Below are 25,840 nucleotides of genomic sequence, written 5' to 3'. Positions count from 1 at the left end.
ACACAGTCCCCCTCTGTAGATAACGCCACACAGTCCCCCTCTGTAGATAACGCCACACAGTCCCCCTCTGTAGATAACGCCACACAGTCCCCCCTGTAGATAACGCCACACAGTCCCCCCTGTAGATAACGCCACACAGTCCCCCCTGTAGATAACGCCACACAGTCCCCCTCTGTAGATAACGCCACAGTCCCCCCTGTAGATAACGCCATACAGTCCCCCCTGTAGATAACGCCACACAGTCCCCCTCTGTAGATAACGCCACACAGTCCCCCTCTGTAGATAACGCCACACAGTCCCCCCTGTAGATAACGCCACACAGTCCCCCCTGTAGATAACGCCACACAGTCCCCCCTGTAGATAACGCCACACAGTCCCCCTCTGTAGATAACGCCACACAGTCCCCCCTGTAGATAGCGCCACACAGTCCCCCTGTGTAGATAACGCCACAGTCCCCCCTGTAGATAACGCCATACAGTCTACAGGGGGGGGGGGCTGTAAAAAAGGCACTATCTACAAGGGGGGAGGGGGTTGTGTGACACCCAGGGGAGGGGGGCCCCAGTCAAAAGTTTGCTATGGGGCCCAGTCTTTCCTAGTTACGCCCCTGTTCTTAGCTGTGTGAAATGCGAATTAAGTCTCAATACATTAGGCAATGGAGCTGTAAAGGAAAAACGCTCGAAGTGATATTTAGCGGAACACACAACTGATACACTGTGTTATGTCTAGTGAGGGATAGGAGCCAGACACAGGGATTTCCCCTTTGGCATTCATTGAATCCTTGTAACCGACCTCTTAGGCCTTGCACATGACATAACATAGGGTATCAGTATTTCCGACAAGTTCCTTTAAATATCACTTTAATAGCTTTCCCGGATTATTAGCAATCCTATGTCCCCATGACTATCACCACTAACAGTCCTTATGGCCCATCTTATGATATAAAGGATATCTCATACCTATCAACAACCCATTTTTTTGCATGACTGTCCTGCGAACTGAACCGGAAAGAGGCAGGGCTTATTTACATTTGCATAAAGGGGCGTTTCTAGACAATGTCTCAGGCAAAATGGGTGGGACTTAAAGTGAATGGGAATTGCTCTGGTCTATATTCAATGTATATGACATATTATAACAGTAATAATCTCTTGTGTTCTGTGTCTGCAGGAGGTGAAGCAAATATCCTCGTCCAGAAGAGCGCTCTACTACACGGGTCTGTCACTATGTCTTATTCTCCTTTGCTGAAGATGGGAACAATACAGTCAATTACCTGGAGGTTTGATAAGAATAATAAACGCACCTTAATACTGGACACTACTAGAAAGCCGCATTTTATATACGACTCTCAGTTCAAGGATCGTCTACAAATATCCGATAACTTATTTACATTGACTATAATGGATCTGACGATGGAGGACAGTGGGGTTTATAATATTGACTGTACAGATACAACTGGTAAAGTGGATTCCAGTACATTTAACGTCACTGTCTATGGTACGTATTCACAGTGTTGGACTGGGGTTCCTTAGGCCCACCAGAGGAAATGATCCTGAAGGTCCACCCTTGAACAGGTCCACGTCAACTTTTAGTTGCATTGTATCGTTATCTCTGTCTAGTAGGTTATCTGTGAATCAACCCATAAGAAATAGACCCTAGTAGCAAGTGATTATCTCCAAAGTCACCTCCAAATGGGTATGTCTTCTGCCGGACCTTTAATACTGTATCAGACTCCACTTGAATTGTGGTGGACCAGTCCCGACCCTTCCTGTTCGTACTAACCAAAGCCAGATCAAGATTGGTGGAGGTTCCATGTATGAAGAGCAGGGTCATTTATGGTAAGGTGGAAAATTATGAGCTCAGTTGTACTGACATAATGCTTCGAAATGAATTGTCTTATTCTGCCTAAATAGTACGGCCATATAGTGTCAAAAAGGTGCAACCCACATAGTGCCCTTATAATAGTGCCATACAGTGGCACATATTTACATTGACCAGGGCCAGATTAGGATTGGTAGAGGTCCATCGGTAAACATTTTTGTGGAGGCACAGCCGGCCTGTTTTTGGGAAGGAGGTAACTGATTAGTTAAGTTGTACTGCCATTATACTCCCCAAATATGTTGTGGTATATAATGCCCAAATAATTAAAAACACCATCCAGTGTCAAAAGGTGGGCAACAGTGCCTAAAGAGGTCCAAAAGGCCCATCTGACCTTCTGAGGGGACCAGTAACGTCATGCAAATTTCCTGGATGGTATGATATCTAAAATTTAAGGTAGTAACAAGGTCGTGTGGTTAGTCGGCTATATGCCTACAGAGAAAAACAATTGCTAGCATAACCCCCCCAACGCCAGATGTAAGACAGTGCAAGATAACGTCAAATTATCTCTACTGTGTTGTTGAGGGCAGATGGCTGCTTGGTCATATCTCATGTCGATGTGATTAATGTCTTGTGTAATATGATCTGACTTCAAAACAAGCTGCCATCTGGTCAATGTAGATGATAAATCCCACAAATACAAAGAGGAGCTCATAAAAACTTTCCACCTCACTCAAACCTATCTAATGTGAGTGTTTTATCATTTATGTGGTGTTCTCTTCAGGCTTGACCCAACTCTGAAAACCCCAACAAGTCCTAGAAAAGGTTCCCAAAACGGAAAACTCTCGACAGTGTATAAATGTTTCACAACAATTCTGTACGTGGAGGTCTAAACATCACCAGTCTATAGGTCACCGGTGGTCAACCCAGAACATTATAAGGGACCTCAGATGTCCTTGATTATGACAAAGGGCCAAGCAACACATTCAATGTTCTGCTTCCTCCAGAGACTGGGACTCTAGGGATGGAGATGGGAGACAGGGGCCACAAGGAGAACACCTGGGGTCCACATGCATCCCCAAGGCTCTTAGTTGCCCACTACTTCTAGACAAAGGTCCACAGTGCCTTTTCTCTCATTTCAGAACCCATTCCCAATCCAATTATAAGGACTCACTTCAAGGTGAGAACCACAGACGGATGTAATGTTACTCTCCATTGTTCTGTCCCATCAAATACATCAGATTTATCCTATACTTGGAAATACAGACTCCAGGGTTCGGAGTATCAGCCGTATAACAATGGAAGCACCGTCCAGATATCACCAGACCACCAGGACATGGAATTCCTGTGTATAGTCCAGAACCCGGCCGACCAGAAGAACGTCTCTACGCAGGTACAAAAGATATGTATGCCAACAGGTGAGAAATTCTCTTCGGAATGGCAGAATTTTAAGAGCAGGTCATGGGGTGGGAGGGTTCGGAGGAAGGTGGGGTGCGTGTTGAAATTCAGCCCTTTCCATAGCTTTTCTTTGGTCATTGATATAAGTAGAGGTGGTCATGTCTTTATTAAAATAGTGCATAGACCTGTTCATTCTGAATGTTTCTTGGAGATCCAGCATTCAGAGCCCCACTAATGTGAGAAATGTAAAATTTCCTACTGATATGTCACACAAATTGACAATTAGAAAACCTCCATAAATTGTATGTTCGCCTTTAGTCACCATTTTACCGTTAACATATAAATTACAAACTATATAAGTTGTTCAGTAAATTTACAAATATATTACTAATCCTGTACTTATCCTGAGTTACATCCTGTATTATATCCCAGAGCTGCACTCACTATTCTGCTGGTGGAGTCACTGTGTATATACATTACATTAATTATCCTGTACCGATCCTGAGTTACAGCCTGTATTATACTCCAGAGCTGCACTCACTACTCTGCTGGTGGAGTCACTGTGTACATACATTACATTACTTATCCTGTACTGATCCTGAGTTACATCCTGTATTATACTCCAGAGCTGTACTCACTATTCTGCTGGTGGACTCACTGTGTAAATACATTACATTACTTATCCTGTACTGATCCTGAGTTAAATCCTGTATTATACTCCAGAGCTGCACTCACTATTCTGCTGGTGGAGTCACTGTGTACATACATTATATTACTTATCCTGTACTGATCCTGAGTTATATCCTGTATTATACTCCAGAGGCTGCACTCACTATTCTGCTGGTGAAGTCACTGTGTACATACATTACATTACTTATCCTGTACTGATCTTGAGTTACATCCTGTATTATACTCCAGAGCTGCACTTACTATTCTGCTGGTGGAGTCACTGTGTACATAATTGCATACCTTACATGACTAATCCTGTATTGATCCTGAGTTACAGCTTGTATTATACTCCAGAGCTGCATTCACAACTCTCCTGGTTGCTAATGGAACCAGCCAACAGTTGGTCGGCAGACAGACCCCTAACGACTTAGCTAAGATCCTGCACTGCTATTTCACTCTCCTTTATAAAATTGGATTAGTGTCTATTATAACTAGTATACTGCCCAGAATGCAAATCTGACCCTGAATAAGCAGAAATATTTGGGTAAAAAATAACTGTAATGTATGATGTACAAAGTATACAGCTCATTTTGTATTCTTTGTTCACAGCAACCTCCGGGATCAGGAGTTATATTTCCACGATCATGGTGTTTTTAATATCATTGATAATTCTACTTCTAGGTGTTTCAGTATATTGTTTTTGGAAGAAGTATAGAAAAACGAAAGGTTTGTACAACCACATTTACAAAATCATTCACAACATTGTGAAATCTGTACAGTAAAATGTATTTAACCAGTCATAAATGGGACGTTACAGGTGCTAGATTATCAAATGTTTTGGATTAGCAGATAGTCATAGAAAAGTATAGAGAACCGCCCACAAGACTGTCCATATGGCGCCTCCTGCAGTGGATGGGATTTTGCACACTGCCTGTAACATGCATGCTGCTGCACAGTGCAGAGCCTGCAGCCTCTCCTGGGCCTTTTCTTGTTCCTTCGACCTTCATCTGTGTAATCTATATCCCATTAGCTTGTGATAGATGTGATCTGGCCATACCTCACTATGTGATGCGTGGGTAATGCATCGTGGTACATGTAGTTACCAGAGCACCTGCTAATAGCAGGTCAGAAGCAAGGATATAGCTATGGAGAGTGCTTTCGATCCATGTGTCATGCACTCCCCCTTCAGGCCCTGCAGCCACTACTAGGGGGTGATTACTGTTTATACATTGAACTCCATTATAAAACTGTAAGCTCCTAAGCTCCCCCTAGTGGTAGCGGATGGCAGACAGAAATTTAGCATTTAGTTCTATAGTATATGAGAGGAACACAGGCGTCCTTTGTTAAGATCCTAGGAAGAACATTACAGGGAGGGGGTGGTTTTATACAGAATCTAGTATTTTAACAAAAGTTCTAGGTCCAACATTCTGTTCTGATTATTTTTTTGTTGTTATATCTTTATAGGGGTTACAGTTCTGTTCATCTGATACAGAGCTCCAAATACCCTGCACAGCCATACTGTATGCACTTGCTTCTTTAAATTTAGTGTCTTATTCACCACCGTTTCCTGCCTTGTACTTTCTGATCTGCTGGACATTTTACCACGATCACGTCGGTGGCCAAATGCCCTTGTTGTCTAACTATTCTCGAACTACTCTCCTGCCTGATTAAATGGGCAAATCATCTGATGCAGGGGGTGATACTGATACTGTAGCTTAGTATTACTGTCTTGGGGCCTGACTACTCAATTCTCATTGGTGGTTTAGTTGCTTCTAGTCTATAATCATTCTATCCTTAAATTAAAATCAACTCTCAATGCACTAATTCCTGGTGAGCTTGTGATGGGCTTGTGCTCATACATTGGAGCCAATCTGAACAAACAGAGCTGCAGAGTAAAATATAAGGGTGGGATCCAGGAGCTGCCTGGACCTGTACTGAGACAGGAGGGGAATTTCAAACTATCCACGTCTCCAAAGGGCAATGCAGCAGAGCTGAAAGTATCCAAGACTGAAGAGAATAAATAGCAGGTAAGCATTTCTCAGTAGGTAAGACCATAGGTGGACATCAGCTGAAAGAGAGGTTTTGAAGGTGAATACTTGAGGAATTGGATTGTTTAGTAGGGGGCGCTACAGTATCATATCCGTTTCATGCCATGTTGTTTAGTCTCTGCATTATTATTTCCGATTCTAGTCCCTGGTTCTTTTCTTGTTCTTAGTTCTGTTCATTCAGACCCTTTACCAATGCCCAACCACCAGCATTACAGGGTGTCTACCCACACTGAAAATCTCTTGGCAGTGACATGGGCACCAAAATTTTTGCCAACCCTGTAATTACTGTAGATTTCCATCATCCAATTACATCTTAGAGTGAACCCTTATATATGAAACGGATACTTTGTATACGGAGTACATTGTTTGCCATATGCAAACCTGCCATAAATCATCAGCCTAAGGACCACACAACTTACAACGCCTGGACTGCCCGAGGTTCCACTGAACTGAGCTTAGATATCCATAGGGCTCTATGGTGATCTCAGTTCAGAAGAACCGCGGGGGCGGTCCATGTGCTGTATATGAAATGGGTACTTTGTATACAGAGCACAATGTTTGCCATATGCCACCTTGCCATGAATCATCAGCCTAAGGGCCACACAGCTTACAACGCAAGGACCCCCGAGGTTCCACTGAACTGAACTTGGATAACCATAGTTGAGATCAGAGGAACCACAGGGGCGGTCCATGTGTTGCAGCCTTTATGTAGACATGCAAAATCAGCCTAAAGCTATGCTTCCTCTATTATAACTTTTATAATGTTCCAACCGTAACAATGAAAAGATTTTTCTTCTTTAACCAGAACCCAAAGAAACTCCTAATGAAGAACTTAATTACATTGAGGTAACAACACATCCACGAGAAGCCAATCAGGTAAGAGATTGTTCTGAGGCACGATCGTTACACTGTATCAGAATTTGTCTTGCTGTGAAAGCAGGACGGGTTTCCCGCCTTTGGATGCCAACAAGAATGTTTCAATTTACCAACATCAAGTAGTGATGATTACACCACTCCTGTACAATTGGGACCCATTTTAACTGCAGAGTTGCCCTCCTCCGATCAAGCCAGGAAACATTATAGAAGCACCTGGCACATACTGCTCACACAATACGATTGTTAAGAAAAAGAGAGAAAAGAACAGCTTCACTCTTTGTGAAAGACTCTCTCCGTAAGTGTTTCATTTCCCTACAGTGCCACCGTAGGATAAATGAAGTATTACACAGTTGTCATTCAAATCAATGGACTTCTCGTTTAATGCAAGGACGTGCCTTGTCCTCCAGAGTAAGAGGCGATCTTTGGCTGAGAGATGGGGGTACTAAATGGTGCGAGGGGAATAGGGAGGAGTTACAGAATGGATGCGTCCTGGCCAATTAACTATGTCATAATATAAGGCATAAAACAGGAAAAAGTGATGACAATGATTTTGATGAAGATCTGATCAATAGCAAATCTTTATGAACAACATGACAGGGCAAATATGCCGTGTGGGTCCAGCTTTGCCTTAATGGACATTGTACTATAACATTATTTTTTTTTCCGGCTGTAAGAAACGGCAAACCATAAAAACTGCAGCTTCCTTGTCAAACATATAATTTATAATCTTCATATATACAGAGAGCGAGTGATATCTCTGTTTAAATATATATTGTCACGTACACATCACGTGACATGGGTACGATTGTAAGGGGTTAATCTATTTTCACTCACTCAATCTTGCGCTTACTTTCCACCTTGGTTGCAAGTTCAGCATAAATCTCATCCCAACACTGTCCCCACACCCCAGATACACAACTTACTGCCCCCACTGACCGAGTAATGGGCCAAACACTGTAATAAATGTGGTACGGAAACGGTCGAACTGGTAATCACATGGTTAATCACCTGAGCTAGGGGGGATCACCTTTTCTTTTTTTTTTTTATTCTAATTTTTTTGGGAGCACTGGAAATAATGACACTTCAAGAAGACATAGGGGCAGATATAGTATGAGAAGTAAGGGCCTGTTCACATCGCATTTTTACCCTTCGTTTAGCGTAGGGAAAGCTCCTTATGTACATGCTAAGTGTGTCCATATGGCTCCATTAGCCCGACGAAGGCCAAAAGAATGCCTCTGTTGGATCAGTATACTTTTTTTTTTTTTGAGGATAGAATAACGTAGTTTACAACACTATTCCATCCTGTGGGAACCTGCAAAAAGCATACATGCACAGTATACATTTTTTAACATGGATATTTAAAAATATGTTGACGGGTGCCACTGTTTGGCTTCTGTCACAGGTATACATTAAACTTATACCTCCGGGAGCTTCCCCGGGGCTGGAGTCCCCGAGCAGAGATCAGGGAGCACTCAGCTCAAAAATTTCCGGCCGCGGGGAGGCCCCTGACATCACTGTCCATATATGGACAGTGCTGTCAGGGGATTTCAACTCTGGTATTTATGGCCAGGGAGTTGGTAGCGCTCTGTTTGGGGGCTCCAGGACTGAAGAAGCCCCTGACGTTACTGTACATATATGGATAGTGACATCAGGAGCTTCCCCGGGCACAGCGCTTAAAGTAGCACTGTGCCCGGGGAGTTCGGACAACATATACATCGCTACCTTCTGTTGGAGGTATACGTCGGGACTCCTCCCGATATACACTACCGTTCAAAAGTTTGTGGTCACCCAGAAAATGTTGTGTTTTCCATGAAAACTCACACTTATATTTATCAAATGAGTTGCAAAATGACTAGAAAATATAGTCAAGACATTGACAATGTTAGAAATAATGATTTTTATTTGAAATAATAATTTTCTCCTTCAAACTTTGCTTTCGTCAAAGAATGCTCCATTTGCAGCAATTAAAACATTGCAGACCTTTGGCATTCTAGCTGTTAATTTGCTGAGGTAATCGGGAGAAATTTCACCCCATGCTTCCAGAAGGCCCTCCCACAAGTTGGATTGGCTTGATGGGCACTTCTTGCGTACCATACGGTCAAGCTGCTCCCACAACAGCTCTATGGGGTTGTGATCTGGTGACTGCGCTGGCCACTCCATTACAGATAGAATACCAGCTGCCGGCTTCTTCCCTAAATAGTTCTTGCATCATTTGGAGGTGCTTTGGGTCATTGTCCTGTTGTAGGATGAAATTGGCTCCAATCAAGCGCTGTCCACAGGGTATGGCATGGTGTTGCAAAATGGAGTGATAGCCTTCCTTATTCAAAATCCCTTTCACCTTGTACAAATCTCCCACTTTACCAGCACCAAAGCAACCCCAGACCATCACATGACCTCCACCATGCTTGACAGATGGCGTCAGGCACTCTTCCAGCATCTTTTCAGTCGTTCAGCGTCTCACAAATGTTCTTCTGTGTGATCCAAACACCTCAAACTTCGATTCGTCTGTCCATAACACTTTTTTCCAATCTTCCTCTGTCCAATGTCTGTGTGCTTTTGCCCATATTAATCTTTTCCTTTTATTAGCCAGTCTCAGATATGGCTTTTTCTTTGCCACTCTGCCCTGAAGGCCAGCATACCGGAGTCGCCTCTTCACTGTAGACGTTGACACTGGCGTTTTGCGGGTACTATTTAATGAAGCTGCCAGTTGAGGACCTGTGAGGCGTCTATTTCTCAAACTAGAGACTCTAATGTACTTGTCTTGTTGCTCAGTTGTGCAGCGGGGCCTCCCACTTCTCATTCTACTCTGGTTAGAGCCTGTGTGTGCTGTCCTCTGAAGGGAGTAGTACACACCGTTGTAGGAAATCTTCAGTTTCTTGGCAATTTCTCGCATGGAATAGCCTTCATTTCTAAGAACAAGAATAGACTGTCGAGTTTCACATGAAAGCTCTCTTTTTCTAGCCATTTGGAGAGTTTAATCGAACCCACAAATGAAATGCTCCAGATTCTCAAATAGCTCAAAGGAAGGTCAGTTTTAGAGCTCCTCTAAACAGCAAAACTGTTTACAGCGGTGCTAACATAATTGCACAAGGGTTTTCAAGTGTTTTCTAATCATCCATTAGCCTTCTAATACAGTTAGCAAACACAATGTACCATTAGAACACTGGAGTGATGGTTGCTGGAAATGGGCCTCTATACACCTATGTAGATATTGCATTAAAAACCAGACGTTTGCAGCTAGAATAGTCATTTAGCCCATTAACAATGTATAGAGTGTATTTCTGATTAATTTAATGTTATCTTCATTGAAAATAAGGAAATTTCTAAGTGACCCTAAACTTTTGAACGGTAGTGTATACCTCTGACGGAAGAAACGAATCAGATGTGAACGGGAGTCCCTTGTGAGCTCAACATAACAGCAGCACTAAGCTTTTTCTTGTCCCAGACTCCAGATTGATAGCTGTTAATCTGTACACTGTAACAGCCTCTCAGCTGTGTGAAAGTAGGACTAGGTGTTTCGCAGTAGCAATTTACTCTAATGGAAATTTTACTTTACCAGACATTGTAAATGAAATTACACTTAACTCAATTTCGATGTGTGTGAACTACATTTTCCAGACGAGAATCTGACCAATTGATAATAAGGGCTTTTGTACATTGATTAGTATTTCACACCTTATACGGGCCCCAACAACTGCTTCAAGTTTACACTGAAATCCTCACTTCCAAAAATTCCTGGAATTTTTGCACACAGTACATGAAACGCTTTGATGCTCCTTATAAGGGGCCCTACAAGGACTGTATATATATATATATATATTTGAAAAGATAATAATATAATATAATATCCTTTTTTAGGGAATTTTAAAGGACTATTGAGGGTCTCGGCTAATAAAAGGGTCTTTGTCGGCATCCTTGGTTATCTGGTGCATTGAAGGGGGTAGTGAAGTGGTTAATACCAGCATCTCTGGTGGTCCAGGGTAGCAAAGGGGCTAATCCATACTTGAGTAACCCACTGGACATTATCACCACCGGGACTGATCATAGAGATCGGTGCAGGACAGGAGATAGGTAGGACTCGGCAGCACCGTTGTTTCCTGATCATTCTACCTGATCACTAAAGATCGGTGGGATCAGGCACAATCACACTCCCTTGATTCCTGGATCCCCCAGCATGAGTTTTGGCAGTCGGACTGAACGGGCAACCCTGGCTGCCCTACTGAGAGATTCTGATGCCATGTCCACTTCTGATTTTTATTGGGTGTAGTGTTGTCATGGAAGACTTGTGGGGGTTAAATTCACCATCCACATCATAGTCCACGCATATCTGCCACGAAGGATGTATTGATATATTGATATGGATGGTGAGCTAAATCCATACAAGTTCTTCATGACAACACTTCTCCCGGTAGACATGACAAGATGATGTCCTCAACATCTCCCAGTAGGGCAGCCTCAGGCTTTGGACTGATGTGATGGACTTCAAACATCTCTTTGTGTTCTGCGATCATTATCTTTCCTTTCACTTTTCAATAAGCCTTGACCAGAACAAAAAAGTTCTTTCAAAGCTCTTGGTTGATGTAATTTCTGGAGATAATATCCAGATCTTATAACGATTCCTTCCTTCCCAGCTAAAAAAAAAATGTAGATCAGCGTCAACGTGCCCCTCCCCCAATACTCTTGTACTCTGTCAGACAGACTTCTTTATATCAGGATGTGGGTAGAATTGGCAGAGAAGGAACATCAGACCAACTCACTAACTTTCTACTAAATCAGGAGTGGGTTGGCTGTGAGCTCTCGGCCAGTCAGTTGACGAATGGAAAGAGAGGGGTTCACACCACAGGATTTAGGATCAACTGCATTTAGAGCGCATATTAGTCCAATGATTAACCCATTAACCTCTTTACCATCTTAAACCCCCATGGGTGGTTTACATTAACTGCAAACCTCCCCAGACCACCAGGAATATACACATTAACACGCGCGCTGGCCCTATAAGGCCGGAAGTGATCGCGCGCACGCACCCTACTGGACACAGAAGAGCACTGCATCCGTGTGTGTCGATGTCTCTGAGGAGGGAGACGCCGACATGAAGATACGGTCCTGCGGTCTCGGCTGCCGTTGAGTGGGACGTGCCAGCGGTCAGCGACCACGGGCATAACACATACCAAACTTCTCATTGAGATCCAGTTGGTATATACAGTGAGACCTTTTTGAGACCACCACCCATAGTATATGATGGAATTGAAAATGTGTTCTGTATAAAGGGATGGACTTCTCAAAGAGGTGGTCCATTGGTGGGACTTTACTGTATCCCTACAACATGTGACCACACATATACTGTAACTCTTGAAGGCCTCATTACTTCTCGGTACCACCACCTGGTGCCAGAGGTGTAACCTGAAGCTCTTGGGTCCTGATAAAAAACCTGTAACACGGCCGCCACCTACCATGTGATATTTATAATACTGGTGTCTTCTTATGTGGTAGAGGGGCCTTTGGGCCCGTTCAGGCACCAGATACATCTGCCCCAACTATAGCTACGCCCCTGCCTAATGATAACTTTTTTACAACCATCTAGTGTTGGCGAACCCTCCTGAACGAACATCTGACAACACTTCTGACAAAACATCAGTAGACGTATTCGTGAGAAGTTCCAGACTCTGTAGTTTAATTCCTATAAATGATCTGCTACGTGGCCTAGCCCTCCAGAATCGGCTTTTGAAGTGGTGCTATAACGCCCTCGTAGACCAAAGCTGCTTCAAAGCATAGACATGGTAGTTTCCATAAAAGCTTCTGAGAATAAGAAATGTTTCCGCTTCCATAGATTGACCTCATAGTGTCACTGATCCGCACTTCAAAACTTCAGAGTCTCGTGTTTTTAATTAATTAAAAATAAATAAATTAAAGTGGGAAATCCCTGTACACAGGGCACCCTCGTAACACCATCTACATAGCTGGTACTGGATGACAAACTACTACAAAAAATAACCGGGGTCGGGACTGTCTATCATCACCCACATGTCAAAATTCAAGTCAACAACATGTGCTAGAAAGGAAATAATTCTTGACTCGTTCATGGCGAAAACCCCAAGGGAGAGAAGAATAGAATATTTTTGAAATCCTGCCAGACCCTTTGAATAACATCATAACAAAAGGCCTGAAAACAAAGCATAAAAACAGACTATGCAGCTGCTCTGAGGTCCCCTAAGGAAGCCCTCTTCTACTCTTATATGGACTATATGAAGCACTACAGGACTTTAGGAAACTACAATGACAGCAAAGTTAGCTAATAACATAAAGAGGTTTTTCGCCTCGGATAATCCCTACTTTTTAGTAGGGTCCCTTAATATAAGTTGATCAAAAAGTGTCCCCCTGTTGGAAACCCCGGCGATCGTTTGTAATCTGTGAGAATACCTGGCAGTAGGTGTTCAGTTTCTCTGCAGCACCACCACGGGGGAAATTAAGTATTACACTGTGCCCATTCATATCAGTGAGCTGCCTGTGCAATGTAGGACAGGACAAGTCCTCCAGAGCGACAGACACTCTTAGTAACCGCTCTCCACTCTGGCCAAGAGGACCCCCTCAGAATTCCCTAATAGGGTGTATGAAGATGAAGATAACCCCTTTCAGCTAGCCATACACATTAGTTACATTCACCCAAACCCGCCAATTTTGGCTGGATCGGCCATCAATGCAATGTGTATGGGGGCCTCCTGACCGTTCCCCAACAGAAGATTTTAGGAAAAAAAGGATCGGCATGTCTGATTTCAACAGGCACGATCCCTTGCTCCCACGGGAGATAGACCAGATAAGATTTGGTAGTAGTTTATTCCCCTCTATTGGCCAATCGTGCATGTCTGTGGTGGAGGTAGAGAAAAAACTATATCTATTGCATGTGTATGGGACAGCTTTAGAGATGGACGGCCGGAGGGTCATACCATCCTTCTCTCCAAGAAAAAAAATGGAGAAGGGGAAATGAACCAGGTTGACCAGTCCCGGGATTGGAAAGAGGTGTTGGCACGAACCAACATCTGCCACAAGGAGACAGTTGTGCTACTCTACTATGAAGTTTACTGGAGTTCGGTGACTTTCTAATATACTTAGTTTTGTTTTTATTTTGTAACGCCTCACCATTTTCAACATCTCTGCTTGCTGTCAGTGAATGGAAATATTCTTTACATCCAAAGTCTTGAGAGTATCTAGCTAACACAAGTGCTGTGCTCGTGCCCGTGTACCAGGGTCATGTTCACACGTAGCGCAAAGACTGCAGAATTTCCAACCGTTTTTTTCTGCGTTTACGCAACAACCAATGGCATGCTGCAGAATTTAATTCCATTCTGAATGTCAATTTCTGTCCGTTTTCTTTTTTGCAGCAGTTTTATGCAGCGTGTGGATGAGATTTTTTTTTAATATGTGACCCCCACCCTTCTTACTCTCTATTACATGTCATTGAGACTGAATCTTATTCATTATTTTCCAGGTGGGGAATGAGAACTATATTGGATTACCTTCTCCACAAAAGACAAAAGCAGAGACGGTGTACACCATGCTGCAACATCCACGAGCAAAGAATACGTGATAGTTATGATACGCGACAGCATGGGACGCGAAGATGTAACATGGCCCACTATGGAGCAGTATAGGACGCATCTCCATGCCATAGGTGCAATATACAGACTGGAGCTATTCGGCGTATGACCCATGGGCCATATTTTATTTCCACAGGCTTTACTGGGATATCCCATGACTCCAATATCTGTAGCTTTTCATTTCATGTTTGCGTGACAATGACGCCCATCTACATCCATCCTACCCACCTACAAGACATGGAGAAGATCAGAAAGTCGTGCAGCGGTCAGTAATATCACGAAAAGAACGCTGTAGAATCAATCATGAATCATGGTCATAGCATTTGGTTAAAGGTGTTCTCTGGTTTCAGGAATTTTGGAGTTAATAGAGGGCAGTCCGCCCATCCAGAGCCATCATCTATCAGCCAGAGTGGCTACAAAGAGTGTCTCTTGCTCAGGAGGACTCAACAGGTCTAGGCATTACATAGATGCAGTAGCTCATTGATTTCAATAGGCACTGTGTAATGCTTCATTTGCCCTGTGGTGGAGCTGTAGAGAAATGAGATAGAGAGAACGAGAGAAAGAAAGATACTAAATTGAAACTCAAGGTTTAGTAGAAATTTGCAGGGCTTCACAATAAAAGTCTTAAAGGGGTTGTTCAGGCTCGGGGCTGTTTTCTATACTGATGACCCACGGGATGATCCACCGATCAGTATACAATCAGTGGAGGTCCGACAACCAGACCTCGCACCGGTCAGCCGCCTCCCTATGCAGTGGTTGGTGCTGGAAGCAGGAGACTCCGGTCACTGTATAGTGGCCGTGCTGGGTTACTGCATCTCTGCTCTTATTCACTATACAGTGGTCAGATCCTTCTGCTTCCAGTACCGACCACTGCAGAACTACCGGTGGCTGGAGGCAGCCGGAACAGCTAATCTGTGCAGGGTCCGGGTGTCAGACCCTCCCCGATCATATACTGATCACCTATCCTGTTGTCAGGTCATCAGTATAAAAACAGCTCCGAGAATGGACAACCCCTTTAATACCCGGGTGGTTGCTCGGCGTGCTACTTTCCAGAAGCGGTGACTGACTAATGAATGTTCCGTGAATTATTTATGCGTCTGACATGGAGAGAGACAAACCAGACCCGGTGCATTATGTTTATTGACGTGAGTGACTGGAAACACAGGATGGGATGCGTCACCGCTCCTCAATAATGCATCCCGCTCCAAGTCAAGAGCTTCATTAAATACGTTGAGAGCTCCGTGATATCCGGCAGCAATCAATACATATCCATTACACAAGAAGGATCCAGCAAAGGAAATCACCCTGAGCACAAGCAATGTCTCATTTTTCTAGGATTGTACCAAATTGTTTTATACTGATGAACGGAAATTATTTTTCCCCTCAATTAAAGGAATATTCCAGGAAAAACTTATTATGCCTGGTACAGAGCCTGCGGGGGCGGAGCTTGACACAGTTTCTCTCACTGCTTTTACTTATATGAAGCACCACCCCCTCTGGTCCTGCACTAGGTATAACACAGTGTTTAAGTTTTGCCTGTAGTGTTCCTTTAAGCAAAATCCCATTAAAATGCTCCAGTGGTTTTCTGTAAACAGTATACAGGCCACCATTAACAGCAGCCAGGGCCAAGAACTTTCAGCCCTCCAGCGAGGTCAGCACCACCAATCCTGTCACTGATAAAGTAATTATATTGACTGTAGAGGGATTGAGGACTACTACCCCACCCTAGGCCCCTTCCCTCCGGGTCTCAACATTTTTGGAATACAGTAGCTTTTTGCTACAAGGTCCCCAGATGATCAGCTGTGATCTGTGGGAGAACCTGGCAGTAAGTGTTCAATTTCCCTGCAGTGCCTCCGCAGGATAAATGAAGCATTACACCGTTCTCATTCCAATCAATGGTATTGATTGGTGTCTGGTATTGCAGCTTGGCACCATTCACTTCAATGGTGGTGTAATACTGCACATCAGCCATGGACAAGGGTGGCGCTGTGTATGCTACAAATCAGCCATGTTTTTCTAATCTCATACAACTCTATAATGCAACGTAATGATGCATTGTGGCACATTGGCATGTCGCGCCACTTCTTTAATGGCGCAACAGTTGATACCATGTAGCCCCAGTCCCAGTCATGCCAAAAGGGCCATGTGGCATCCAAGCTCGTCCAATGAACTACCAGCCATGTTGAACAGCTGAAAAGACGACAAGAAGTCTCACATGCCACTGTGCCACATGGGTACATCCTCTCCACAAAAATTTCTGCCCACCACACGGACCCTGCAAAGTGCTGCTTTGACAATTTCCTGCTTTTCTTCTACATAACGTCGCCTCTCCAGACTCCCCCTCCCCCTCTTCCTGTACGTCAAGAGCAGATTGAATGCTGAGCTCTATGACCACCAAAATCTGCGTGACATCCTGACGAATTCCCCGGATACAGGGAATATAATAAGCACCACCTGGCACTTAACCGCTGCGCGCCCAATTACTGCCAGGGACTCTACATGGAAACTGCAAAAAATTACCAAAACCAATATTATACCGTGGCCTTTCAAAAACATACAAAAAGTTTTGGAATATCCTTCCACTATAAACCCTGGTGTAATATGAAGGACATTATGTGATATTCCCTCCTGTCGTCCCCCCCCCCCCTCCCCGGAGCTCACAATCTAATATTCCATATATTTCATAAGAAGCTAATTTACCGATCAGTATTATTTTTGGAGTAAAGTAGAATACAAAAATACCAGGAGAAAACTTCACACACCTGCGGGAAGATCGAAGAAGTCTTCTGGGTCGGAATCACGATCCACGGTGTTGCCTGATACTGTAAGAACAGATCGACCCACGGTCTGACCCTGAAGTTACTCACTCTGTTTGATTTGCTGTCGTTTACTCTGTTGGCCACTATTTTTTTTACACAATTTGATATCACAAAATGTTAATTTACCAAATTTATTTTGTGGTACATAATGTAATTTTTTATAGAGCTTTCATCAGTCATTAAAGGGGTTGTCCACTACCGGACAACTGATGACCTATCCGCCGGATAGGTCTTCAGTATATCATCGGTTCGGGTCCGACACCCAGAACCCGCACCGATCAGCCGCTCCGGTGGCCTGCGGGCACCGGATGTTATGGCACATTATACACTGTACGGAGCCGGAAGCAGTTGGCTCCGTACATAGCATAGCGGCCGTGCTGCAGAACTGCTCCTATTCACTTGAATACTGGAACTCGGCCACTATTCGTGGCCGGAGCCGACTGCTTCCGGCATGTACATCCGGTGCACGGAGGCCACCTGAGCAACTGATAGGTGTGGGGTCCTGGTGTCGGACCTGCACCGATCATATACGGTGGATAGGTCATCAGTTGTCCGGTAGTGGACAACCACTTTAAATGCCTTGTCCTCTGCTGATTCTGTCCCAGTCTACAAAGCAAAGCTGACCAGTGAGCTGCAGAAAACAGGATGTGTCAGACTACTGTGTGCCCTCTAGTGACCAGTGGGGCCAGTTTTTGTTTTGTGTTCCAATGTTTTTTTAATATTTATAATAAAAACCTTTAGAGGGACTAAAAAAAGGTTTTTTTTAAAAAAAAAAAGTCCCAAAAAATTATTTACTAAACAAAATAAAATGATAAAACGAGACATAATTGGTATCACTACATCATACTGTAAAAGTAAAACATTATTTGACGAAGTGAAAAACGGAGACGGAAAAAACTAAAAATGGCTGTGCCGCCAAGGGGATAATGCTCAATCTGGGCCGTGCCCTTAAGGGGTTAAGCGGTTATGTAACGGGTGATCTTGAATACATGGGAAAAAGGAAGTGAAGGTCTCATCCATAACATCATGTGATGGAGTGATAATGTTATCTGGTGAGACGGACGCAGTCACATGAAGCTCACATTACGAGAGTGAACGACCGCATTGTCATCTCCTCACTGATGTATTTGTTTTTTTCAAAAGGGGCTTTTTACTCAAATTCGATTTTGTTTCTAGAGAGGAAATATGGACTGAGTCATGTTTAAAGGGTCTTTTCCAAAAAGTAATTCGTGTCAGTCCATGACTCCGCTCCATAAATCTCTTACATTGTAACAATCGGCAGATGTGTGAGCAGGACATTGTCTGGAAAGGTTTCCAGCTTCTAAATGTTGCCATTCACTGAAGAAAGCAGAGATCTTGGAAATGACGACAACTTGTAGCCTAGATATTTAAAATACTATTATTGACTGCACAATTTTCCAAAAAATTCAGCCATTTTTTCTGGCATTCAGATATGGAGTTGACAAAGAAAACATTGAGTGATGTAGTTACATAATAACAAGGAGTGGAAAAAAAATGCTCGTTTTTTAATGAAATATATGACAATATCAAAGGACAAAAAAATTCCAAAAATATTCAAAAACATTCTTTCAAAAAAAGCCAGTGTCATAATTAAAGGAAATCATTGTTCCTCTAAAAAAAGCCAGCCTCTTGTCCACCTAAAAAGAACCAGCTTCTGTGTCCCCTTTAATAGAGTCACCCTGGGTGCCCGCATGCCCACTCCTAACAGACCACGCTGTACTCACCTTACAGTACATTTACGCCCCGATCTGTACTGGGCGTTGCAAGTATTTAGTTACTTGTAAGCAGCAAATTAGTGGCCAAAGGCAGCAACTAAAGTAATAAATGGAATGGGTGGATCCCAGTATCCAGAAAGAGTATCAAAATTAAAGGAAGGTTGTCGCGAAAAAAATAATTTTTAGATCAATTTGCTTTTAGTGTTTTATTTAAAAAAAAAATATTTATTTGTGTGTTTGTGTTTTACTTTTTTTTTTTCAAACTTTTTCTTCTCTATGGGGGCTGCCATTTTTTTTTTCATCTCTGTATGTGTCGAATAACGACACATACAGAGATGGAATACGGCACATACAGCCCCATAGAGAATGCGAATGGGAGCCGTTCCATTCACAATGCTGTACGCCGTCTGTGTGGGAACGGCGCCATTTTCTTGTGGACCGGAAGCCGCGGCCAGACAGTAAGATTACTACTTCCGGTTGCGGCTTCCGGGCATGTGTTCAGAAGCAAGCGGAGGGAGCAGACGGACCGGAGGGAGAGGCGGCGGCAGGAGCAGGTAAGTCATGTTTATGTATTTTTTGTGTTATAACCACTGTATGTAAGCCTACTACAATGTGTATTCGCTCAAAAAATTGTGGCACACAGTGTAGGAGGCTTGAACATTCAATCCCCTCCTTTATCCTGCCACTCCTGATTCTGTGAGCTCACTAGAGCGTGTGTGTTTACAACAAATTTGCAGAATAAAGCAATGTGGTTGCTTTACCACATGCCAATGCTGCAATTTTGGGAATTGCTCCCTCTAGTGACCAGCACAGGGAAATGTTATAAATTTGAATCTAATTTATAATATTTCCTGACTTGTGGAAAAATGTAAAAAAATTATAACAATGTCTAATCAGGTATACACTAACTGTTTAACTAAAAAAAAAAATTTTTCTAGCGACACATTCCCTTTAAGATTATTTAGTTTAGAAAAAAGACGACTGAGGGGCGACCTAATAACTAGGTACAAATATATCAAAGGTCAATACAGAGATCTCCCTGATGATCTATTTGTAACCAGGACTGTAACTAACAAGGGGGCGTCCTCTACGTCTAGAGGAATGAAGGTTTCTACACCAACATTGAAAAGGATTCTTTACTGTAAGAGTGGTGAAACTATGGAACTCTCTGCCAGAGGAAGTTCTCATGGGGAATTCACTAAAAATGTTCAAAAGGGGCCTGTATGCCCTTCTGGAGTGTAATAATATTACAAGTTATGGGCACGAGATTACTGGACATGGAACGATCATCCAGGGATCTCTTCTGATTGTCATATTGGAGTTGGGAAGGATTTTTTTTCCTAAAAAGAGGAAAATTTTAATCTGAATCACAGGGGTTTGCCTTCCTCTGGATTAACCTTGCAGGATAATGGTCTGATCTGTATAGACTAATATATTTTTTTGAGTTTTGCAAACCATGGTAATTTTTTTATATATCTTTGTTATCTATATTCAAAAACGGTTGACAGATGTCTTTTATTACTGCAGGTTGATAATAGTATTTATTGTGCCTGCTTCGACAGGTGTCTCTGTTATCTTCCAACTGAAATAATACACCCCGGTTGCAGGGGAAACGACATTTTCATTGTCTGCCTAGCGCACAAAAAGACCTTGTCCTGGCCCTGACCTGAAAAAATACAAGTAATTCCGGATTTACTTCTAAGGAGAGTTTAAGTACAAAAACTGTTGAGATCGACATATAAGTGTAGAATAAAAAAAACATAAAACATTTGGCCTCATTTATTGGTACAAATCTCTGATAATGTTGCAGACTATTGGACCATCAGGGACAAAGCCGGTGAAACAACAGGTATCAAGCCCGTAGACCACCAAAAGTGGCAGATTACAAAAAGAAGAATTGACAAACCACTGGGTCATGGCGGGTTACAAGGCCAAGAGCCCATCAGGGACGTATGTCACTACCTGGATGCTAACAAAAACTTTGTCTCTCCTGCATTTCTACATAACCGCATTAGTGTGATGTCCTGATAGAGTTATACTAGCTCCCCCTCCAAGGTGCTCAATCGGGTTTTCGGGTCTGTGGAGTCACATGGTGTATCATATGACCCCTTAGAGCCCAGTGAAAGATCATGCGGCATACCATCCCGTACCTCCCAACAATTCAATCCCAAATCCTAGGACAGTTTAAGTCCCTCCACCGGTCCGCACACAACCACCCCGCTACAATAGCCTTTTTTGTGTGCATATTTGGATAGGCCCTTCCTCTTTTGTGGTCTCTTTCACGGCACAGTCCTACAAGAAACGTTGGCAGGCATGGCGTCAATGACACTTCCTAAACGGGAGCCACAGACTGTATCACATGATCTTTTTCAGAGCTGTTTTACTGGTTGAGATGGATCATGTGCTGCACCATGTGACTCCACAGGACCGGGAAATGCTCTTTTTTTTTAGCCTTCCTCTTTGGCACCTCTAACGGGCAGTTTAGAGGGTGCAATTGCGCCCACTAACATAACTCTACCGATACACTTATTTTTATAGGTCGGTCATAGTGACAGGTTCTCTTTAAAAAAAAAAAAGTTGAATAAAAAGCAAAAAAATTAAAACCAAAGCCCATCAATCCAGAAATTGTGTAGCTACTATATGAGATCACGTGGGCATGTCAAGCAAAATCCTGCTGCACCTTGCACCCACCTGTCCTTTGGAACTAAGCTTTATCTCCCATATTCATTTAAACCCAACTATACCGCTATATGATCCCATGCCTCCACTATACAAAAAGATGCATTGTGTATGTAGCTATATACCTCTACTGGATGCTATATACTGACACATCACTGCAGTGTCTGCACTAGAGTATACAGTGTGCTGTAGAGAAGCAGATCTGAGTTCAAGAGATATTTGTAGATTTCTAGATAGATTCTTACCAAGTTTTAGCGCACTTTGGCATATAAACCACATCCACATCCATACGTCAATGTCAACAGGAAGAGAGCTCGACCTCACTCAGGAGGATCCAGCAAGTCCAGGCATTACATAGACACAGTAGATCATTGATTTCAACAGGCACTGTGTAATGCTTCATTGTACCCTGTGGTAGAGCTGTAAATTTAACCCTTGCTGATACATAGATGAATGGATAGATAGATAGATAGATAGATAGATAGATAGATAGATAGATAGATAGATAGATAGATAGATAGATAGATAGATAGATAGATAGATAGATAGATAGATAGATAGATAGATAGATAGATAGATATGAGATAGATAGATAGATAGATAGATAGATAGATAGATAGATAGATAGATAGATAGATAGACAGATAGATAGATAGATAGATAGATAGATAGATAGATAGATAGATAGATAGATAGATAGATAGATAGATAGATAGATAGATAGATAGATAGATATGAGATAGATAGATAGATAGATATGAGATAGATAGATAGATAGATAGATAGATAGATAGATAGATAGATAGATAGATAGATAGATAGATAGATAGATAGATAGATAGATATGAGATAGATAGATAGATATGAGATAGATAGATAGATAGATAGATAGATAGATAGATAGATAGATAGATAGATAGATAGATAGATAGATAGATAGATAGATAGATAGATAGATAGATATGAGATAGATAGATAGATATGAGATAGATAGATAGATAGATAGATAGATAGATAGATAGATAGATAGATAGATAGATAGATAGATAGATAGATAGATAGATAGATAGATAGATAGATATGAGATAGATAGATAGATAGATAGATAGATAGATAGATAGATAGATAGATAGATAGATAGATAGATAGATATGAGATAGATAGATAGATAGATAGATAGATAGATAGATAGATAGATAGATAGATAGATATGAGATAGATAGATAGATAGATAGATAGATAGATAGATAGATAGATAGATAGATAGATAGATAGATAGATAGATATGAGATAGATAGATAGATAGATAGCTAGATAGATAGATAGATAGATAGATAGATAGATAGATAGATAGATAGATAGATAGATCTTGGGGCACCTTTATTGTGTGGAGGCAATAAGGGGGCATTTTAACTGTGTGTGGGGCACTAATGGAGCACTATTATTGTAAGGAGGGCACTAAACGGGCTCTATTACTGTGTAGGGACAATAAGGGCACACTATTAGTATGTGGGGCAGTATTCATGTGTACAGGCAGTAAGGGGGAACTCTACTTTGTAGGGGCAATAAGGAGGCACTATTTCAGTGTGGGGGCAGTATTTCTGTGTAGGGGCAGTAAAGCAGGATTATTATAGTGAAGGGGCAGTAAGGCGGTGCTATTACTGCGTGTGGAACTAAAATACATTTTTTACTGTTTGCGGGCCACTAAAGGGGCAGTATAATAGGAGGCCCTGCAAGGTGCTCTATTATTGTGTGGGAGACACTAAGGAGGCACTATTACTGTGTAGGGGCAGTAAGGGGGCACTATTACTGTATGGGGGCACTATTATTGTGTGGGAGACACTAAAGAGGCACTATTACTGTGTAGGGGCAGTAAGGGGGCACTATTACTGTATGGGGCACTATTACTGTGTGTGGACACATAGGGGGACCCTGTTACGATGTGGAGACATAATAAGAGCACTATTGTTGTGTAGGGCATCTGTTTGCCCCTTTTTTGGAGGTAACTATCCTTATGGGGTTAAATGGGGTTGCAGCAGGCACATTATAGGGGGAAGTAGCAGGATGAGTCGTTTGTGTAGTGGGTGGGGAATAGGCAGACGACTGGAAAAGCAAGAAGCCAAAGATGTCTTGGCAGAAAACTGCAGAGGCAAGTCCTGGGAAAGGACAGTAAACAACTCTAATCATAGAAGATGTCACCTGTGGGTCACTGCATTATATGGTAACTGTATTACTGTATTATATAGAGGCTGTGAACAGTACAGACTGTAAGTAGAGGAGACTCCAATCACCGGCAGCCACATCCTCAGCACAGTCTAATAGTAGCTATGAAAAAGTGCTCAACACTCAAGTTTTTCTTTTGGTTTTTTTTAAAGCGAAATCCTGCCCCCTGGATGTCAATGTACGGCCTCCTTATCCTTCTGCGGCACCCACCACAGGCTTTGTCTTACTTATCCTTCTCTTATTTTCCTGTCGTTCTAGTTGATAGCCTCTCTTCTGTTTCTTTTTGCTCTTCATTATATCTGATGATAGACGCCGGGGCTGCCTGTTTTGTTTTTTTAGTGACAGCTGCTTTTTTATATTGATATTATGTTCTGCTTGGCATTACCAACTACGTATGAGGATCACAATGCTGGGGGGCTTTGCTGGGGGTGATTCAGTATGACAATTGGAAATGTTTGGACTATCTATGGACCTTATCCTGATCCTAACATTGAACAGAGCCGCTATACTGGGAAGTGTCAGAGAAACTCTAGTTTTTCTGCTGGCAGCAAAACTTGTCCTCTCAGACGGTGAGTATATAAAACTATAAGGCCGGGATCACACACAGTTTTGATGTCGTTTTTGTGGCTGTTTTTGGCTCAGACTTTTTGAGTCAAACACAGAAGTGGACACAAAAAAAGAAAGGAGATACATCAGTCTTTTCTTTATACCTTTCTGTACTTTTGGAGCCACTTTTGGTTTTGGCTCAAAAAACTGCGGTGTGATTTTTGGCTGAAGCGATAGTTTTTGTTGTTTATAACTCTCACCATTTTGGTCTTGTTCTAACAGCGCAGATTTTGCATGCATTTTTTTAAGCCAGTACCAGAATTGGATCCAGGAGAGGAGGTCTATAAGGCATTTTATATATTTCTTCTGTTTAGGTTGTATTTATGGTTTTGGCTTTACATTATTTATAGTGTAGGACGAAAAAAAAAAATTTTTATGGTTGCAAATTTTTTTAGGGGGCATTTTAGGACACATATTATTTTTGTTTCTGGTGGGATTATTCATAGGAAAGATTTGATGGACGATCGATGGGCAACATTCTGGCTGATCCTTACCTTATGTGTATGGCCGGCTTTAATTGGGAGAATAAAAAAATAAAAAATTTGGTTGGGTTTGACCAGGCCTGCTTCAGCCCCCCTCTGTAACCGACTCAGACTTTTTTTTAGGTCTTCTATTTCCTCACATGATATCTTGCATAATTCCTTTAATTGAACAAAAATCTGGGTCATTTATCATACCCTTCTATTCAGGCCAATGTGATCTGCTATGGTCAAAGGAAGTTTAGACGCAAGCCTTTTTTCTAAAACTTTTTAAGTGGGGAGAAATATTGAGGGGTTTATCATTTGTTATATTTTTGGAGACAAAAATCCCCAGATATTAAAGGACACTACACAGGTAAAAGAAAACCTGCCCCCCCCCCCCCCCCAAACATCCAAAAATAATCAACTGTTTTTGCATCCAAAAACAGTACATTAGATATATCTTTATTTATCCTGATACGAGACATACCCTGAAACTGTTTGAGAACCACAATTGATCTATTCAGGGAATAAGTTCATGTCACCCAAGATTAACATCACGTCATGCCCATCTAGAATCCTTTTCTCATGTACACAAATGGAAGCGCTTTGTCTAGATGAATCTTTTTTGACAAAGGCTCAGTAACTGGAGATAAAAGGAAAGGAGACAAGAGGCACCGGTGTCTCGTTTCTCTTCCTAAGCAAACAAAAACCTCAGTTTCTCACCTTTGACTGTAACAAAAGCAACTAAACCTTTGTATAAAAACCTAAACCAATTCACAAAAAAGGTCCAAAACCAAAAGAACTTAGAACTTCCAAGGCGAATGGCTACTCAACACACTAATGGAGTCCCAGGTTTGAGAATCAATACTGTAGCTGATTCCCTCCTAGATAATGGAAGATCATGATGTTTGTAGGCATCAG

General features: G+C 42.3%; 2 protein-coding genes across 3 annotated transcripts in view; both read left to right on the top strand.

Moving 5' to 3' along the window:
• The window catches only part of LOC142664303 (SLAM family member 5-like), a 28,058-nt gene extending 9,674 nt beyond the window's left edge, over nt 1–18,384 (top strand). The window contains exons 2-6 of one of the 2 annotated variants that reach the window (XM_075843333.1): nt 1,165–1,491; nt 2,955–3,230; nt 4,489–4,605; nt 6,733–6,803; nt 14,287–18,384. In XM_075843333.1, coding sequence (XP_075699448.1) covers nt 1,165–1,491; nt 2,955–3,230; nt 4,489–4,605; nt 6,733–6,803; nt 14,287–14,385 — 890 coding nt within the window. In that variant the 3' untranslated portion in view covers nt 14,386–18,384. Of the gene's footprint in view, nt 1–1,164; nt 1,492–2,954; nt 3,231–4,488; nt 4,606–5,343; nt 6,804–14,286 lie in introns of those variants that run through there. The other variant, XM_075843334.1, reaches the window with a different exon arrangement.
• The window catches only part of LOC142665036 (uncharacterized), a 34,419-nt gene continuing 23,172 nt past the window's right edge, over nt 14,594–25,840 (top strand). The window contains exon 1 of the mRNA XM_075844570.1: nt 14,594–14,660. Within this exon, the coding sequence (XP_075700685.1) occupies nt 14,594–14,660 (67 nt within the window). The remainder of the gene's footprint in view (nt 14,661–25,840) is intronic.

This window comes from Rhinoderma darwinii, chromosome 12 (assembly GCF_050947455.1).
Source record: "Rhinoderma darwinii isolate aRhiDar2 chromosome 12, aRhiDar2.hap1, whole genome shotgun sequence".
In the NCBI taxonomy this organism is placed as follows: Eukaryota; Metazoa; Chordata; class Amphibia; order Anura; family Rhinodermatidae; genus Rhinoderma; species Rhinoderma darwinii.
Note: the sequence above shows the minus strand (reverse complement) of the source record. Positions and strands in the feature narration are given on the sequence as shown.